Source organism: Natator depressus, chromosome 6 (genome assembly GCF_965152275.1).
Source record: "Natator depressus isolate rNatDep1 chromosome 6, rNatDep2.hap1, whole genome shotgun sequence".
In the NCBI taxonomy this organism is placed as follows: Eukaryota; Metazoa; Chordata; order Testudines; family Cheloniidae; genus Natator; species Natator depressus.
Window position 1 is genome coordinate 112343174 of NC_134239.1, and position 20956 is coordinate 112364129.

Here is a 20956-nt window from a genome sequence, read left to right on the forward strand (position 1 = left end):
GTGTGTGTGTGTATGTGGGGGGGTGCAGTACCGCGCCCCCCCCCATTCCCGATGTGTGGGTCTGTCTCCCCGAGAGTCCCGGGCAGGGCTGTGTAGGGGGGTGTGCAGTACCGCGCCCCCCTCCCCCCCATTCCCGATGTGTGGGTCTGTCTCCCCGAGAGTCCTGGGCAGGGCTGGGCGGGGGGGCAGAGCCTTCCCGCCCCAGGACCAGTATAGAAGACCACTCGTCCTGTCCCCTTCCGGGCCCGGCGTGGGTACGTCTCTCCCCGCCCCTTTTCCTGGCGAGCCCCTTCAAGGCCCCGCCTGTGGGGCGGGCGATCCGGAAAGGGGCGGTGCCGGCAGCTCCCTGCAGGGCATTGAGGCGCGGGACGTGGTGGTCTCATTGTGGCTGGGATGGAGGCAGCGGCGCGGTCGCCTGGGGGGTTCCCCCTGGGCAGAGCCCTTTCCTGCGCCCCGCGCCCGGCCTGCCTGCAGCGCTCGGGCTCCCTGGAGCTCGGGGGCGGCTGCAGGGCTCCGGTGCGGGTGCGGGTGCGGGTGCTGGTGATCAACACGGGCGGCACCATCGGGATGGTGGAGGAGAAAGAAGGTGAGGGGAGCGCCTGGCGGGGCAGCGGGGCTGGGGTGGGCGGGAGCTGGGAGGGCACCACCAACCCGCAGGCTCTGGGTCGAGCCCCCGAAGGGGCCCGCAGCCTGGGAAGAGGGCAGGGGTGTGTGTGGTGCTGGTGGCTGCAGTCCTTGAAGGGCACCTAGCAAAGCAGCGCAGAAGGGGGGAGGTGGGCATGAGTCCTCCAGGGCAGGAGAGTGGTATGAGGCCCCTGCCTTGAAGGGTACCTGCCGCACCAGAACACTGTTTATAAGAGGGGGGCTGAAAGCCATTGAACAAACCCGTAAACACTGCACATGATGGAAGCCAGGTATTTAGTTGCTATTATTACTTCAAGCTTGGGGTGCTGCTGCTTTCCTAGTTCCAGCACCCCGGGGGTACCCACCTGGTGGGGTGACTGAGGGGTGGGCATGAATCCCTTGGGGTGCACAGGAAGGTGGGGGAGATTCGGTGTGAGCTCCCAAGTGGAATCCAGAAATAACTAGCACTTTTTTAAACCTAGGTAGGAGGCCCTAAATGGCTGTTTGATTCAGATATCACTAAAATGATGCTGGTATGCTGGGGAAAGCAATCTGAAAACATAGCCAGGACTATATCTCTCCCTATCATTGAGGGTGTATCTGACGTGATCCACCCAGACCAGACCTACACCATCCTGGGCTGCACCATATTCGACAACCTGTATCTGGTCTGGGACCTCTTGGAACTCGGATGTAGGGGTGGCCTGTCATTCGCCCTCCTGTCCCTGGATCAGGAGAAGGCGTTCGACAGGGTGGATCACGGGTATCTCCTGAGCAGTCTGCGAGCGTTTGGCTTCGGACCCCAGTTTGTGGGTTTTCTCCAGGTGCTGTACGCCTCCGCAGAGTGTCTGGTCAGGCTCAACTGGACCCTGACCAAACCGGTCAGCTTCGGGCAAGGAGTACGGCAGGGGTGCCCCCTCTCGGGCCAGCTGTACGCTCTGGCTATCGAGCCCTTCCTCTGTCTCCTCCGCAGGAGGTTGACGGGGTTAGCGCTACTGGAGCCGGGAGCTGCGGTTGGTCCTGTTGGCATACGCTGACGATGTGCTCCTCGTGGTCCAGGACCCGGGCGACTTGGTGCGGGTGGAGGCTTGCCAGGCCGTTTACTCGGCAGCCTCCTCCGCCCGGGTCAACTGGGTCAAGAGCTCTGGCTTGGTGGTAGGGGACTGGCGGCAGGCGAGTTCCCTCCCACCCGCACTTCAGGCCATCCGGTGGAGCGCGGGTCCGCTGCTCTATCTTGGCATTTACCTTTCCGCCATGCATCCGTCTCCGCCGGAGAACTGGCTGGGTTTAGAGGGCAGGGTGGTAGAGCGGCTCCGGAGATGGACAGGACTACTCCGCTGTCTCTCTTCCTGGATCCCAATAAGATTGAGGGTGTATGTTCACAGCTGGTTACATCATCACTAATAGTCAGGACCAGAACTCATTAGGAATTTTCTGACAAAACAGGTTTTTGCTGGAAAATGCCAATTTTATCAAAACCTAAGTGGTGGTGTGAACAATTTGGTTTTAACCAACTTCCTCTGAAATGCAGGCAGGGTTCTGTCAGAAGCTGCCTGGTTTCCTGCCAGCTCACCTGGAATAACACTGAATAATAATCTTGTATTCACTGGCGTCAGGAGAACTGTCTTTCTGAATCTAGTGTCTTATAGCCCCCCTGACACCAATGAAAACAAACTTATTCAGTGTTAAAGGGATGCGGTTAAAAGAGAATTGTTTAGTCTGTTTTTGTGTTTTGTTCTGGCTAGTGTAAATCATTAATGAATCACATTTTGCTTGATTAAACTTTAACTTTCTATTTACGCTCTTTACAGTGATACTGGTTTCATTCTGACTAAACAAAATTCTCAACCTGTCTCAACACATAACAGAAGATTTTCTGGTTCATCTCTTTAAGGATGTTCAGCTGTCTTTATAAGTAAAGTTTCCACAGTTGGCTTTAATACAAGCCTTCCTTTATATACCTTCATTTTACCTTGTTCTCCTTGAACTTTAGTCAGTGACTAGAAACTGCCATGAGTGTACTGTCTATTAATAAGCCTGCATAAAAAAGCATAATTGCTTTTATTCAAACATGAAGTAAACAAGCTTTATTCATGTATCTGAGGCAGGTGAATCATCACAGGATAAGACTAGGTCCTCCCACAGTAGCAGCTGGTTACATTTAAGGGAGCATGTAGCCCAATCATAGCACATCAGATGTTGGACCCTATTCCCTCCACCCCACTCCCAGTTTCCCTGCTTCTGCAATCAAACAAGGCACCACAATTGGTGCTTCTGAATTACTCTTCCCTTCTGAGGTGCAGCTTATTAACATAACAGTTTATCTTAAAGGTAGTAACTCCCAGCCTTCTGCTCCAATCCATTATGCCCTGCTTAAGTGTTTTGCTCCTGCTCCTCACTGCAGGTAGCTCCAGCCAAGCCTTTCCCTTTGGCTGGTATGAAGAGTTTCATCCCTGGCTTTTCTAACCCTGGGTCCCTTCTGGGTTTCCTGCAAGTCTCTCTACCTTTGTATTAGCTCTGGGCTATCACCATGGGATGCTTGGTCACCTGACACAACCACTGGCCCAAGCCCAAACTCGTCATGAGTGGTGGGGTGGATAACTATGCTCAGTTAAACTGTGGGGCTAAATTAGAGCTGGTTGGAAAATTTTTGATGAAACAGAATTTCACTGGAATTTTTCACAAAATCAAGCTGGGTTTGACACACTTACGCCAAATACCAGGCAGGGTTCCATTGGTTCCCTGCCAGTTCACCTAGTGAGCTACTGGGAAGCCCTGCCAGCTGGACAGCTTCAGGATGGAGGATTTTAGGCTTTCGGGTTCCATGGTGGTAGGATAGCCCTGGGACTAGGGACACTGGGCTTCCAGGGTCCACAGCTCGGGGGCAACCCTTCTATGCCAGTGCCTTCAGGCTTCCTGTCATGGAACCAGGCAGTCTTGGAAGTCTTGGGAAACACAGCTCTAGCCAGGGGTCTCAGTCTAGGCCCCCAGCTCTGCAGCAGGGAGCCTGGAAACCCTCACGCTTGCAGAGCTGGGAGCCTGGAGGTACTGGGATAGATTCCAGGGCCCACGGATCTGGAGCAGCCCCACCATTTGGACTGCCCTGGGGCCAGGAATCCCAGGGTATCCAGACTCCTGGGCCAGCTGGTGCCCCATGCTGTTCGAGTCCTGAGCAGGCAGCCCTGAGGGACTGGAAATTCCTGGAGTCCCTGGCAGTCTGTATGATGGGGCTGCCCCAGATTCTGGGAGCTCTGACAGCCGCTGACCGAATTTGACATTAATAGTAGTAAAATTGAGAAGAATGTCAATTTTAGTGAGTCAGTCACTGGTCAGTGGAGTGTATGTTGTTTCAGAAATACCATGTGTCAGACTTTCCAATGTGTAATTGGTTTTGGTTTTCCTGTTCCCAAGAAATTTTGAAAAATTTGGTTTTGTTACAAATAGGAATAAAACCAAATTCTGAATCACAGAATCATAGAATATTAGGGTTGGAAGAGACCTCAGGAGGTCATCTAGTCCAACCCCCTGCTCAAAGCAGGACCAACACCGACTAACCCAGCCAAGGCTTTGTCAAGCCGGGCCTTAAAAACCTCTACGGATGGAGATTCCACCACCTCCCTAGGTAACCCATTCCAGTGCTTTGCCACCCTCCTAGTGAAATAGTGTTTCCTAATATCCAACCTAATATCCAATCTAATAGTGTTTCCTAATATCCAACCTCCCCCCACAGCAACTTGAGACCATTGCTCCGTGTTCTGTCATCTGCCACCACTGAGAACAGCTGAACTCCATCCTCTTTGGAACCCGCTTTGAGGTGGTTGAAGGCTGCTATCAAATCCCCCCTCACTCTTCTCTTCTGCAGACTAAATAACCCCAGTTTCCTCAGCCTCTCCTCATAAGTCATGTGCCCCAGCCCCCTAATCATTTTTGTTGCCCTCCGCTGGACTCTCTCCAATTTCTCCACATCCGTTCTGTAGTGGGGGAGGGACACCAAAACAGGACGCAATACTGCAGGTGTGGCCTCACCAGTGCTGAATAGAGGGGAATAATCACTTCCCTCAGTCTGCTGGCGATGCTCCTACTAATACAGCCCAATATGCCATTGGCCTTCTTGGCAATGAGGGCACACTGCTGACTCATATCCAGCTTCTCGTCCACTGTAATCTCCAGGTCCTTTTCTGCAGAACTGCTGCTTAGCCAGCCTGTAGCAGTGCATGGGATTCTTTCTTCCTAAGGGAAGTGTTAACATTTCTCATGAATCAAATATTATTGAGTTTTGGCTTTCTTTACTCAACTCCCCTTAAAGGACCAGCCCACTCTGTGACAAAGAGTTGCAGCTAGCAAGAGATGTTAAGAGTAACAAGAAGGGTTTCTTCAGGTATGTTAGCAACAAGAAGAAAGTCAAGGAAAGTGTGGGCCCCTTACTGAATGAGGGAGGCAACCTAGTGACAGAGGACGTGGAAAAAGCTAATGTACTCAATGCTTTTTTTGCCTCTGTCTTCATGAACAAGGTCAGCTCCCAGACTATTGCACTGGGCAGCACAGCATGGGGAGGAGGTGACCAGCCCTCTGTGGAGAAAGAAGTGATTCGGGACTATTTAGAAAAGCTTAACGAGCACAAGTCCATGGGGCCGGATGCGCTGCATCCGAGAGTGCTAAAGGAGTTGGCGGATGTGATTGCAGAGCCATTGGCCATTATCTTTGAAAACTCAAGGCGATCGGGGGAAGTCCCGGATGACTGGAAAAAGGCTAATGTAGTGCCCATCTTCAACAAAGGGAAGAAGGAGGATCCTGGGAACTACAGGCCAGTTAGCCTCACCTCAGTCCCTGGAAAAATCATGGAGCAGGTCCTCAAGGAATCAATTCTGAAGCACTTAGAGGAGAGGAAAGTGATCAGGAACAGTCAGCATGGATTCACCAAGGGCAAGTCGAGCCTGACTAATCTAATTGCCTTCTATGACGAGATAACTGGCTCTGTGGATGAAGGGAAAGCGGTGGACATGTTGTTCCTTGACTTTAGCAAAGCTTTTGACACAGTCTCCCACAGTATTCTTGCCAGCAAGCTAAAGAAGTATGGGCTGGATGAATGGACTATAAGGTGGGTAGAAAGTTGGCTAGATTGTCGGGCTCAACGGGTAGCGATCAATAGCTTCATGTCTAGTTGGCAGCCGGTATCAAGTGGAGTGCCCCAAGGGTTGGTCCTGGGGCCGGTTTTGTTCAATATCTTCATAAATGATCTGGAGGATGGTGTGGATTGCACCCTCAGCAAGTTTGCAGATGACACTAAACTGGGAGGAGAGGTAGATACGCTGGAGGGTAGGGATAGGATACAGAGGGACCTAGACAAATTAGAGGATTGGGCCAAAAGAAATCTGATGAGGTTCAACAAGGAGAAGTGCAGAGTCCTGCACTTAGGACAGAAGAATCCCATGCACCGCTACAGACTAGGGACCGAATGGCTAGGCAGCAGTTCTGCAGAAAAGGACCTAGGGGTCACAGTGGACAAGAAGCTGGATATGAGTCAACAGTGTGCCCTTGTTGCCAAGAAGGCCAATGGCATTTTGGGATGTATAAGTAGGGGCATTGCCAGCAGATCGAGGGATGTGATCGTTCCCCTCTATTCGACGTTGGTGAGGCCTCATCTGGAGTACTGTGTCCAGTTTTGGGCCCCACACTACAAGAAGGATGTAGAAAAATTGGCAACAAAAATGATTAGGGGACTGGAACACATGACTTATGAGGAGAGGCTGAGGGAACTGGGATTGTTTAGTCTGTAGAAGAGAAGAATGAGGGGGGATTTGATAGCTGCTTTCAACTACCTGAAAGGAGGTTCCGAAGAGGATGGATCTAGACTGTTCTCAGTGGTAGCAGATGACAGAACAAGGAGTAATGGTCTCAAGTTGCAGTGGGGGAGGTTTCGGTTGGATATTAGGAAAAACCTTTTCACTAGGAGGGTAGTGAAACACTGGAATGCGTTACCTAGGGAGGTGGTGGAATCTCCTTCCTTAGATATTTTTAAGGTCAGGCTTGACAAAGCCCTGGCTGGGATGATTTAGTTGGGGATTTGGTCCTGCTTTGAGCAGGGGGTTGGATTAGATGACCTCCTGAGGTTCCTTCCAACCTGATATTATATGATTCTATGAAAGCATATTCTGGGAAGCCTATTTAGTTCCATTTAACATAGTGAATCATGAATGCTTGGAGCTACAATATAAACCAGTGGTTTCCCCTTTTTTTCAGATTGAGGGCCAAACACAGTATTTCACAAAGATCAAGTTGCCACAGTCAATACTTTGGAGCAGATGCTCTATCCTGTTCCTCTTCCTTTATGCCACTCATATGGCACAGCGGGAGGTGAAAGCAAACATCAGTCCCTTGTTGGGGATTTTCTCAACATAGTTGTTCCCACTCCCAGTGGGCATAGAGTTGATATAGTCAGATCCTATGTCTTCCTCCCCACAGTCCCTAGTGTAGGAGACATATTAGAGATGGAGACAATGTGGGATGTCTGTCAGGAGCACACTATGCTCTAGCTTCTGCAGCTGGTATATGGTCCCTAGGGGACTGTTGCCAACTGATGCAAGTTAGAGGAGCTCCTGGACTTTAATTGGGGCTGGAACAGAGAATGAGGGATCTATGAGAGACTTGTTCTCTCAGCTTCTCCTCACTTTCCTCTCTTCTGGGTTGCCTGTGCTGTGTGTGTGTCGGGGGAGGGGTGTCTCTCTTTTGCTAGCTGCTATACTAGGCTCAGGCAGAGCCATTTGAGTTCCTGTCCTTCTGGGGTTCATATAATTCAGCGGCTGAGCAGCCAGAGCTAGTCTTTCTTCCCTTCTTTGTGATCATAGGTGCTGGAACTGGGGGTGCTGCAGCACCCCCTGCCTTGAAGTGGTTTTCATTATATACAGGGTTTATCATTTGGTTCAATGGCTCTCAGCACCCCCACTACACAAATTGTTCCAGCACCCCTGCTTGGCTCAGGGAATGCAATTTTGATTTAGAATTAGATATCAATTTTCTTAACCTAGATATGCTCAAAGGGCCCCCTTTTAGTACTTCAAGGGCCACAGGGCAGAAACCACTGTGATAAACAAGTGTGTGTGGTGGGGGGTGGTTGTTTCAATGCTAAGTGGGTCAGCTCTGATGCTTCTATAGAATTAAACCTAGCAAAAAGACAGTTACTTAAATTTGGTGCAAGCTCTTGCAGTGTCATTTGGGACATACTACAAAGATGAGTCATCCAGAGGTCCATTTAAAAGGAAGACAGATTAGCAAAGGACCTGAGAATACTAATGTGTCTCTGTTGTCAAGGTCCCACTACAGATATCTGGGGTAAATTGACCACATGTCTGGATTTAGCTGGGTATCTGTGATATTAAAATCAGCAAATGGACGCCCAAAACACTTGAAACTGTGAGCTGTGCTTCTAAGGTGGAATGATTCTATGCAACAGCACAGCAGAAGTGGCCATTTGTGTTGAAGTTAGGAGCAGTATCTCCTTCACCGGAGGAGAGATTCTAATTGAACTAGTGAAATGTCTGAAATTTGAAAGCATGTTAAGTGTATTTTGTAAACCAGAGTATTCTGGCAATAGTCCAAACAAATCCAGTTAAATGCTGTTGCTGTCTTGTGAGAAAGTTGGCCAAGAAAAGGCCTGCTATTTAATTTAAGGCAAGCCAGGAAAGAGATTAGCAAGTGCCTAAAATGAGTCCTTCCATTAGTTTGGAAAGTGCACAAACCCCCAAGCTAAATGGGCATAGCTTGGCATTACCTAGTATGCACACAGTTTCTCTGCTCGTTTGGGTGTTTAAATAACAATAAAGGAGACTTTGGTATTGAATCTGAAAAACAGGGAAATTGTAGATGCTGGCTCAAATATGATTTTTAGGCCAGAAAAACTGAAAGAGCTAGGAAGTGGAGAATCAAAGAAAATGAGTGAGCACCAAACTAACTGGCACTAACAATAGTCCAAAAACTGAGTTGTGAATTTGATTTCTGCAGTCTGGGAATGACTTCTGGGAAGTTGAAATAGGTTTACTTATGTTAAGTTTGAATTGAATAGGATAATGATGCCAATAAAGAGCGTTAAATTTAATTAAAAAAATGTTTCAGATGAAATGTCTCATAAGCAGTAAGACATACGTTTTTTCTAAAGTTTTGGACAGACTTTGGACTTCAGGTTTGGGACTCTAGAATTATGATTTCTGTCCTGCCTAAAATTGGACTTCCATACCCAAGTTCATGGCTCAATTTGGGAAAAATCTAAATGCATGCAACTGAAAGTATCATGGGTCTCAGATCGCTAATAGCATCTGAAATTTCTATGTGACAGTCATTGGTGAAAGATACAGGACTTGGATAGTGGGATAAAAAAAATTCTATCACACTGTGGGTTTACCAATCCCTTCCTATTCGTCTCATCTAAACTCTTTGGCTACTATTTAAAGGTCTTGTCAGTTCAAGGCCAACTCTGCCAACTGCAGTCAATGGGAACTGCAGGGGCGGTGCCTGCGGGCAGCGGCACGCAGAGACCCCTCCGTGCTCCCCCCGCCTAGGAGCTGCTGCCAGGAGGTGGGGGGGGTCGCTTTCGGGAGCTGCCTGAGGTAAGCACTGCACCCCAGCCCAGCCTCCACTCCCAAACTCCATCCCAGAGCCCATGCCCCTTCCCGCACCCCAACCCCTGCCCCAGCCCAGAGCTCGCACCTTAACTCCCTCCCAGAGCCTGCCCCCGCACCCACTCCTTCATCCCAACCCCCAGCCCAGAACCTGCACCCAAACTCCCTCCCAGAGCTCAAACCTTCACCCCTCCCGCACCCAAACTCCGTCCCAGAGCCTTAGGCAGGTGGGGAGGAGGGCGGACTTGGACCTGTTCTGGGCACCACCTAAAATTATACAAACCTGCCACCCTTGGAGCAAGGGGCAGTGCGGGTGGACTTCCTTTTCCTTTCCCCCCACCCTTTCGGGGGAGCGAAAGGCAGCTGCTTTTCCCACTACCCCACTTCTGGCACACGCCTCCCCAGAGCCAAGCTGCCTGGAACCGATGCAGAAGCTGGGCCAGTCTCAGGCAGTGTATGTGTGTGTGGGGTACAGTAGTGGGGGCTTGGCTGTAGGCTGCGGGGGGAGGGGGGGGCTGAAGTTGCTGTGCCTAGGGGCACATAAGGTGTAAATCCAGCCCTGATTATAGTATTTATTCTCCATCAAGATCTGGAATTAAAGGAAAATGGGGACAATCCAATCTCCTCCAACCCAGAATGTTTTCATAGATGGTCTGTTCAGAATGGACCTTGGATAACTATAACCTCTAGAGTGCAAGATACTAAATCTCCAAAATATAACAATTATAGGTAGAGAGGAGATTCTTCTTAGGAATTACTGAAGAAAATAAACTATGTTTTCATTTACAAGCTGTCAAGGTTCCTTCCCCACTCTGAACGCTAGGGTACAGATGTGGGGACTTGCATGAAAACCTCCTAAGTTTACTTTTACCAGCTTAGGTTAAAATTTCCCCAAGGTACAAACTATTTTACCTTTTGCCCTTGGACTTTCGCTGCCACCACCAAACGTCTAACACCAGTATTATTAATTATTATTATTATTAGGAAAGAGTTCGTTTGGAAATGTCTTTCCCCCCAAAGTCCTCCCAAATCTTACCCCCTTTTTTCTGGATAAGGTTTGATAAAAATCCTCACCAATTTGCATAGGTGACCACAGACCCAAACCCTTGGATCTTAAGAACAATTAAAAAAGCATTCAGTTTCTTAAAAGAAGAATTTTAATAGAAGACAAAGTAAAAAGAATCACCTCTGTAAAATCAGGATGGTAAATACCTTACAGGGTAATTAGATTCAAAACATAGAAAATCCCACTAGGCAGAACCTTAAGTTACAAAAAGACACAAAACAGGAATATCCATTCCATTCAGCACAGCTTATTTTCTCAGCCATTTAAACAAACAGAATCTAACGCATATCTAGCTAGATTACTTACGAATTTCTAAGACTCCATTCCTGTTCTGTCCCTGGCAAAAGCATCACACAGACAGACAGAGAGGCTTTGTTTCTCCCTCCCCCAGCTTTTGAAAGTATCTTGTCTCCTCATTGGTTATTTTGGTCAGGTGCCAGCGAGGTTATCCTAGCTTCTTAACCCTTTACAGGTGAAAGGGTTTTTCCTCTGACCAGGAGGGATTTTAAAGGTGTTTACCCTTCCCTTTATATTTATGACACAAGCCTTTATGTTGAGGGCCTCCTAGCGGCTGGGTGTGGTTCTGCAGTCCTTTTCTCGCCCCTGTTGTGTCTTCAGTGGCTTGGTCCCCTGGCCAAATCAAAAGTCAAATAATTAACAGTCTGTTTGCCCTCACTAGGGTCTTCAGCCCTAGCTCTGGGCTCTTTAAATTTGGCCCTTTGTTTGGGCTCCAAAATAAGGCCTATCACTTCTTGGGGTTTATGCCACTTTACCTGGGGAGGAACCTGGGCCCACCCATTACTCCAGGTTCCAACCCAGGGACACTATACACAGCAGCCACATACTACTTATTCTAGTCCGTCACTGCTATTTCCCTGGGTCTCTTTCTACTCGGCCCTTTTAGCTTCACCTTATCTCAGGGTTAAAGTTCTTAGGTTCTCTCTCCCTGCAAACCAAGCTAAGCAAAATGCAGCCAGAAACCAACTCTGGCTATCCTTCAAGCATCTGTGGCCAGAAAGGAGCCCCATTTCTTGCCCCTCTGCTTCCAGCCAGGAACTAACCTGCTAAGGCCCTGCAACTCCTTTTATCTGAGTCTGCTGGGCTCTGACTGGCTGGTTTTGAGAGGCCTCTCTGGGCAGATCCGGAGTACCCATTTTCGCTGCTCCTTTTCTGTCAGTTCACTACTTCCTGGGGCACGGTGTAGGAGGACCGTGGGGCCTCCTGTAGGGAGCCACAAAGGCCAGGTGCACCCCATCACACTGAGACTAATCTGTTATCGCTTGTTACACAGATGGATGCTTTCCAGATTCCATCTGGAAGAAAAAAATCTGTTCATGTATCCGTGTCAAGCCAGGAAGACATTGCTGCAGATCATTGAAGCTGATAGTACAGAGCACATGTGCGTGTTCTAGTGGAACACTGTCTCACTCGTGCGTTGTATAATGTTTTGTACTACTATATTTTACATTTACTGTCATTTAAAACATCTTCAATGTCAGCTTGTGGGGTTTGGGAGATGAGAAATCCGGGCCTGATAATTGTCACCTGAGACTCAGACCCTAGATCTATACGGTCCTGACCATGTTAGTACAGTATAATCAATTTGGCAGCCCAACACAGAAGGAGCCTCACTGTTTAAAAATGTGGTTGAGACTAATCTGTAGACTGGAGGTAAATTTTTCAAAATGCTTAAGTGACTTAGGAGTGCAAGTCCCATTTTCATGAGTGATTTAGGCACTTTGGAGACTAAGTATAATTGAAAGTCAATAGGATTTAAGCTCCTACGTCCCTTAGACATTTTAGAAAATATTACTAGGAAAATCTATATTCTTCTGGGCCCTTGACATTTGGGAACCAAGGGAGGATTGAGGGGGATTTTGAGTGGCAAGGAGAGTGTTGTGCGACACCTCATAGCTCCAGAGATGCATAGTTGTCATTTGCTGGTGCCCTTGACATTAACTACTGGAAGTCTGGTCCTCCCTTTCCCCCCCCAAACTGAATCTCTAGGAGGAAGGGGAAGGTATTTATTTTCCTCTGGCTCTGACAGTTAGGGTTGCTAGGTGTCTGGTTTTTGACCAGGACTCACGGTCAAAAAGGGACCCTGGTGGCTCTGGTCAGCTGGGCCGGATCATGGGCTGGGCCGTTAAAAGTCTGGTCAGTGGTGCAGCAGGGGCATGGGGCTAAGGCAGGCTCCCTGTAGCTCCCGGAAGCAGCGGGCACGTTCCTGTGGCCCCTAGGCTTTGGGGCAGCCAGGGAGGCTCTGTGCACAGCCCCCAGCGCTGTCTCCGCAGCTGCTATTGGCCGGGAACCATGACCAATGGGAGCTGCAGGGGGTAGCGCCTGTGGGCGCGAAGGCAGCGCAGACCCGCCTGGCTGCCCATGTGCCTAGAGGCCGCAGGGACCTGGCAGCCGCTTCCTCCGAGCTGTGGAAAGTGCTGCTGGGACCCCCCGCACACACACACTCCCCCGCAGCCCAGAGTCCCCTCCTGAACCCCAAACCGCTCATCGCCTGCCCCACCCCCAGCCGGCGCCCCTGCCCCAGCCCAGAGTCCCCTCCCGCACCCCAAACCTCTCACCCCCCTCACCCCAACCCCCTGCTCCAGCCCAGAGCCCCCTCCTGCACCCCAAACCCCTCATCCCCAGAGCCTGCACCCCCAGCTGGAGCCCTTGCCCCCTCCCACGCCCCAGCTCCCGCCCCAACCTGGTGAAAGTGAGTGAGGGTGTGGAAGAGTGAGCAATGAAGGGAGGGGGATGGAGCGAGTGGGGGTGGGGCCTCAGAGAAGGGGCAGGGCAGGGGTGTTTGGTTTTGACAAGGTTAAGGCTCTGAGTGATGAAACAGACTGTTATCTAACCTCATCCCTTTAGACCAGGAAATGCAGTCAGGAGTTGAAGGTTTCTTATATATATATGAAAAACATTTTAAACTTAAACTCAGACTGGGTTTAGACTTTGAAAGCTCCATCCACATTTAAAAATTGAGTTTCCATGTTTTAAGAGGCTGAGCATATCAGAGGTGCATGTCTGAGAATAAAGACTAGGACTGTCTATAATGCAATACCTGCCTTGCCTACTGGACTACCGACTTTATCCTCCTCTGAGCAAGAGAGGAAGAAAACTTAAAATGAAAAGTTCCTAGGATGCATGGGGGTTTTCAGAACCCAACTCCTGCTTGTCTATTACAGGTATCATAGCAAGAAAGTTGCCTTTGGAGAACAGTGGTGGGGGTGGAGAGAGCACACAGTGTTTTAAATGATTTCTGAAATGGCTTTGGCTCCATCTGAGTTCTTCATAAGCTGTCAAGTTAGTTAAATTCCCAGTTGCACAAAAAGCTAATGGATGAATGTCATTGGTGGCTGAGGGTCTTATAATATGGATAAAGAATCAAAGTTCGATGTGTAGGAAGGAGGTAACATCATTATTTTTTTTACTAAATAAAGGGTTCTCTTGTTTTCCTGATCCTGGTACCTGTCAGGGAAATAATTACAGAGAATTTGTTTACAATTGCTCAGATTTGTTGACAATCTCTAAACCTGCTGGTAACTGATTTAAAACTGATCTGGAAGAGTGCATTATAAGAAGGATGTTTTCTCCTTTCTGATCCTGTTAAGGTTTAAGCAATGATAGCAGTTACTTTTAATCTTTCTAACCATGTCTATTTAATATTGAGTGTTCATTTTGGAGTAGATATGCTTGGGTTAAATCTGTGCTGGCAAATATACGAAATGTCAATGCAGGGGAGCAGAAGAAGCCAAAGAAAAATCAATGAGAGGGGAAACAGACAAATGAATGTTTCATCAGTAGTTTTTTCCCCCTTTATTTTCTAGGACTTGCTCCTGAAGCTAATAAGTTAGTAAAGGCCCTGAAAAAAATGCCGATGATGCATGATGAGGTATATGCGAAAGAAACCAAACTCTATGATTTCCACAAATTTCCTGATAACACCTTGGTGCTTCCGTAAGTAACTGAAAAAACATGTCTCCCCTACTCATATTGAGAAATTTTTGTAAAGTGCGCTGAAGTCTTAACATGAAGACTCCAATGTTGTTCTTGTGAAATTAGTTTAACATAATTTAAAATAAGATAACTTATTTTATGAGTGCTAAATTGTTATGCCTTGCTGGGTCATTAATCATGACCTTTTTAACTGGTAGAAGGCAAAATAATACCTTCTTGATCAAATTGTTGAGACCGTCTAAAATAAGTAATTACAGGTATTTGGTAAATTCTGGGATTTCAAGTAGATAATCCTCTGGATATGAATGTTTTTTAACAGTCAAGTAGTTCTTAGGCTTTTTTGTGGCCAGAGGGGAATATCAAAAGAGAATGTGTGGCAAATAAAATCTATTCAGGTACCTGTCTTAGCTAGTGGAGTTACCTTTCATCCATGTTCTAACAGCTGTTGTGTTAAGACCACAAGATAAATCCCTGTAGGGTTAGCAAAAATATTTATATGACATTACTTTAAAATCAGAATACCAAACACATTAGTTAACCATAGTATGTACTTATTTTGATCTTCATAGTGCCTAATACAATCTCTACTAGTTGCCAAACACAATTATGTTACAAAATAATTATCAAAACCTAATACGCAATCAACCATCTCACAGTCAATGTATGTCATGAAGCTTAAACCTTTTCCCCCAAATATACACATGGGTGCTTATTTGCCATGGTACTGTCACATACTGTATAGAGCACTATGTGAATTATCTCCAGTATATGTTTGAAGTAGCAGCAGCAGCTAATTATTGCAGCCTTGAACTGGCTTCATGCTTTAATTCTACAGTCCCTGATGCTGTGTAGAATCCCTAAAAGCCAATTGTCTCTTTCTGCCCCAAACTTATGGAACATCATGGTAATTAGATATGGGCTTTATAATTAATCTGCGTGGCTTTTTAACTGTTGGGCAATGGTTAACAGGCTTATAGGTTTTATTTAGAGGCCCATATGCTAATTTGATGTCTTTCCCCAGCTGTGACGAATGACTGAATCCCTGTAAACGTGCTACGTTACACATAGATTGCAGGAGTATATTTTACAAAATATTTGAAAAGTTAAATAGAATTATGGCTGTTTTGCTACAAGAAGTGGTGATTGAGGTTGATTATGGAAAATCATCTCTTTAAGGGGAAAATTAGGAGACACATAAACCAAGCAATAAAGTAAATTTTATTTGAGTTCAGGCCTCAATAAATTGAAGCACTTAAAACAAAGAAATTAGGACAAAGGAAAGTCCAAAGGAGCCAATAAAAACATGAGTTTATGATATACTTGATCTTGTTAAATATTTTGGTTATTTTAAGAAAAATGTGTTTTCTTACTGATAGATGACTTTTTATTTGTGCTTATAATTGAATAATTTATTAAAGACATTGTTAAAGGAATTTAAAGGAATAGTGGAACTCTACTGATGTGTCCTTTTTGTGTCCTAAGTGCATTTCATGTGAAGTGTACAGATAGGGGAAAAAACAGATGTATAAATATATAAAGTTTAAAAAATATGTTTCAGGTGAAGGACTGTCAAATTGTCAAATAAAAATCTTTTTGGTTCTTTAATATTATTGATTACTGTTTCACGAAGGTTAGTGTGGCAAAATTTTGTTTGCCATTGTCCTTTTTATATTTCAGTGATCGCTTAGTGATATTTTAACTAGTCAATTGAGAAATATTGTATGTTTTGGGGGAAGAAAATGGGAACATTTGTGGACTTTGTAGATCAGTCTGATAACTCTAATGTAATGAAATGGAACATTCTGTTGACTCAAAGATTTGTTTTTGTGGAGCTATTTCCACCACTAGTAAAAGAGTTGACTGACCATACTATCGTGTGTCTCCTTCTTAAACAGCACTGGCTCAGAGGATCTCTTTTCACTACTGTTTCTTGACTTCCCTTCTAGTTGTTTTAAAACCTTGCTCTCATACAGAGTGTTTGTGTTCATAATGGTTAACGTTAACAAGGCAAAATCCTGTATGAAACCTACATTTCTTAGTTACAGTATGTCAGTTATGTAAGGTTGAAAACAGTAGAAAGTTTGTTTGAACATTCACACTATAAACTGTTCAAATATGCAGAACCACTCTGCAATGATACCTATAAAATATTAGCCAATTAATGATGGATTTATGGCAGCTGGGGATAATTGACTCCTGTTTTGACATATTTCTATTGGTTTATAAATAGTGTATATAAGAAATGTATAAATCTGATTTTTTCTTCTCTCCCACCATTTGTATGTTTCTTGTAAGCTGCTCAGAGCAGGGTCTCATTATGTTTTTGTACAGCACCTAGCACATGGGGATCTGATCCTTATTGGAGCTTGTGAGTGCTACTGCACTATAAATGTTAATAATAAAAGGTTTTTAAAAACTAGATATGGTAACTCCCCTCTATTCCATAATAAGCATCAGACTGTAACAGTACTTTATAAGGATGTACTCAATACTTAATCCTCAGATTCATAGGTTTATAGATTTTAAGGCAGAAGGGACGATTAGTCTGACTTCCTTCATGACACAGGCAAAAGAACCTCACCTGGTAATTTCTGCATCGAGCTCATACTCCAAATGACCATTCATCTTAATCACATCAGTATTCTAGGGAACCCTGGACCTACCTGTTCAGAAGAGAAAATATCAAAAGCTGATTTGGCCTTCAGATATCTTTTATTTCAGCTAGCTTCTTGTGTGCCAGTAGCTTGCCATTTAGGAAGCTAGTTGAAATAGAAAATATTAACAGCGCACTGCCATGTTTTCAAATGTTTGGATATCTTGCCAGTTTAACCTTGTGACTGAATTTCCTTTAAGAGTTTTTACTAGCATGTACTCTCAACCTTAAATTCACCTTAACAAATTTCCCTGCTTACCTGCATTTTGCTGTGAGAATCTCCTCTTAAAAAAATACACATACGTGCGCGCGCACACACACACATTCCTAATGAGGACCAGGGGAGAGAAAGGGTTCTTATGTGATGGGTATTCCATCTTATTCCCTGAAGTTTGCAGTGAGCCGTATCCCACTTTTGGGGGCTGATTAAGGTCTGAAGGAGAAGAGATTTGTTTCTGAAGCCTTATGAGGAAGTTGTGAGGGGAGCAAACGGTTGCGTTGCTCTCTCGTTTAACATGGACCTTATGAGGGCCACAAGAGACCCATTCAGGGGAAGCTTAAGGGGTGAAGTACTTCAGCTGCTGTAAGTGCTCCAACCCCATGGCAAGCATTAGAAGGCTTTTCAAAGCTGACCAACTTCTCTGTGTACTCCACAGGCAATGGGCAGCTTGTGGAGCTGCTTGACCAGCCTTAGGAGTTACTTTAAAATGTTAACATGCATCCGACAAAGTGGGTATTCTCCCACGAAAGCTTATGCTCCAATACGTCTATTAGTCTATAAGGTGCCACAGGACTCTTTGCCGCTTTTAAAATGTTAGTAACTTTCTGAAGTAGAGTTTAATAAACTAACTTTTAATCTTCGGCCCTAGAGCTTGGTAAGGTGAGTCCAATAAACTAGGTTTCGTTTTTCCCTGCCTTCCTACTTTTTGGCACTTTACAGCAAAAAGCAAAAGTTAGGATTTTGTAAACTCTTTATAGTTAGGAAAAAGAAAAGGAGTACTTGTGGCACCTTAGAGACTAACAAAATTATTAGAGCATAAGCTTTCGTGAGCTACAGCTCACTTCATAATCGGATGCATACAGTGGAAAATATAGTGGGGAGATTTTATATACACAGAGAACATGGAACAATGGGTGTTACCATACAGACTGTAACAAGAGTGATCAGGAAAGGTGAGCTATTACCAGCAGGAGAGCAGGGTGGGGGAAACCTTTTGTAGTGATAATCAAGGTGGGCCATTTCCAGCACTTTACAAGAACAGTAGGAGGGGAAATAAACAAGGGGAAATAGTTTTACTTTGTATAATGACACATCCACTCCCCGTCTTTATTCAAGCCTAAGTTAATTGTATCCAGTTTGCAAATTAATTCCAATTCAGCAGTCTCTCGTTGGAGTCTGTTTTTGAAGTTTTTTTTGTTGAAGAATTGCCACTTTTAGGTCTGTAATCGAGTGACCAGAGAGATTAAAGTGTTCTCCGACTGGTTTTTGAATGTTATAATTCTTGACGTCTGATTTGTGTCCATTTATTCTTTTACGTAGAGACTGTCCAGTTTGGCCAATGTACATGGCAGAGGGGCATTGCGGCACATGATGGCATATATCACATTGGTAGATGCACAGGTGAACGAGCCTCTGATAGTGTGGCTGATGTGATTAAGCTCTATGATGGTGTCTCCTGAATAGATATGTGGACACAGTTGGCAATGGGCTTTGTTGCAAGGATAGGCTGTGTATGGTAACACCCATTGTTTTATGTTCTCTGGGTATATAAAATCTCCCCACTATATTTTCCACTGTATGCATCCGATGAAGTGAACTGTAGCTCACAAAAGCTTATGCTCTAATAAATTCATTAGTCTCTAAGGTGCCACAAGTACTCCTTTTCTTTTTACGGATACAGACTAACACGGCTGCTACTCTGAAACCTTTCTATTTAGGGTGTTGTAATTCACAAGCTCATGGTTCGCCGCACCTCTACCTTGATAGAAGAATTCTACCATGTCTGCAGGCCTAACCTACCAAACTTGATGTCACTATTCCATTGCGTATTTTTACACATGTGAACAAAAACAGGCTTACCATGAATCATTCATTCAGTTAAAAGTTAAAAAATTATGAGCACACAATAGTTCATAGCCTAAAACTTTTTCATATTCTTGTCCTTTTCAGCCTCTCTGAACAAAATAAAAGAATTGTCTACACAATTCTGGAACTTTCACCACTGCTTGATTCTTCAAACATGACGACAGATGATTGGGCTAAAATTGCCAGGAATATTGAGGTACTGTAAGTGTGAGAAACCTTGATCATTTTTCAGGTGATATATTGCAGTTTAATTATTTTCACTTTCTGATAAAATAATTCACTTGTACTCTGCTCATATCATTTATATACTTATTAAAAGTACAGTACTATTCAGTATTTTACACAGCACACTAGATTGCTGATGACTTGTTCACTTTTGTGTGCTTATAAGAACTTGATGGAAAGATATATAATAAGTAATAGTTTTGCAAATAAGAGCCAGGAGAGAGATTATGCTTTGTGAAAATGTCAGATGTATTAGAAATGTTTGAGCATTTAGCTATCATTGAAATAATTTTATATAACTGATAGTTAGCTTATGCGATTTATTTTTACAAAATTATGTCAATTATAATTGACAGAAAATAACGTATCTGAGGCTCTGTAGTACTAGTAGCATGGATGATTAAAACTGGGAAGAATGGATTAGTTTTTTTTTTCTGTCCCGTATCTTGGACACTGAAACTAGACTGCTTAGCTTCATTAGTCATTAGAACAATATTATTGTGGATGGATTTCTTACACTGGGAGAAATGTCTATGTGCACAAAAATAACTGACATTTATGAAAACAAACTTATGAAATCCTTGAATTTTGTGTGGTTTAAACAAAAATCATCCTCATCCCCCAGTCTAAATCAGTTGTGTGCTCTTAGGAAGCAGATCTGTTGTGACAAAACGTTGGGAAACATGAACATGTAGTTGTTAATGTGCAATCGTTTAGGAAATTAGACGTGACTTCTTGTAAAATGAATCATTATGAATTTGGCTGTAGAAAACACTGTGCTCCCCTGGTTCTGTTCACCCTGCACGTGGGTGATGACTTTTCAGCTGGGCTTGTGTATAGTGTGTCTTTTTTTCCTCCGTCACTGGAGTAGCACCAAGGCAGCTCCATCAGCGCTAGCAACTCTGGAGCCCTACCGAAGACCAGCTGCCAGTGTTGTTCCCGCCATGTCTTCTGAGGTGTAGGTGACATCACTGGCTGGCCACTCCCGTTCTTGCTACCACCACTGGAGCTGCACTGCTGCTGCGGCCATGAGGGGAAACTTTCAGACACCATAAGAGTAGATTGAGCCAAGATGAACATATGCAGCCTTCAGCTCACATTGCAATGACCTCAGTGGTTTATGTTTGACTTTTTAAAAAAATATTAATCTTTTAAAATATCAAATTGTTTATGAAGGCAGTTGCTCATGTAATCCACTGATGAATGTATGCATGCTATAGGTCTCCCTCTATGCCTATGCCACAGAGGGTAGGAGTCTGTTATAGCCCCCAACCAGATAGTCTTGGCTTTTTAGCTCAAGATGTACCCCTCTCATGCTTTTAGTTCTGACGGTCCCTGATTCAGTCCTGTATGTCACACTGCAAAAAAAATTAAACAAACATGCAGAGTTACAGCCAGCAGACTTTATATCAAAGAGCCACTTTTCTGCAAATGGGTGACTGTGAAGGATATTTGCACTCTGATTTTCACTTCTGCATGTTGGCCTCTCTCAACTGCAGTTCCAGTACAGAAGAGAGCACAACGCGACTGTATTTCTTAAAAATTGCATGTTAGCTTTATTTTAGCTTCAGCTCACAACAAAATCTCCTTTTTCATATGAGCTTTCCTGCTTGCTTATTCTGTCAAGGAACTCTTTCCTCTCTGTTAATCTGTAGCTCTCATTTCAACTTTCCTGCTTAAGTGCATGCTACCACAAGGTGGAGAGACATAATTTATCTTGAACATTTATAGAGCAT

The 20956-nt window shown here is 45.1% G+C and overlaps 1 protein-coding gene across 1 annotated transcript in view; it reads left to right on the plus strand.

Annotated features, from left to right (window-relative positions):
* Positions 1-309: 309 nt before the first annotated feature.
* Positions 310-20956, plus strand: part of ASPG (asparaginase) — an 84480-nt gene continuing 63833 nt past the window's right edge. Inside the window, exons 1-3 of the mRNA XM_074956331.1 lie at positions 310-586; positions 14127-14256; positions 19080-19191. Of these exons, the coding sequence (XP_074812432.1) occupies positions 394-586; positions 14127-14256; positions 19080-19191 (435 nt within the window). The 5' untranslated portion in view covers positions 310-393. The remainder of the gene's footprint in view (positions 587-14126; positions 14257-19079; positions 19192-20956) is intronic.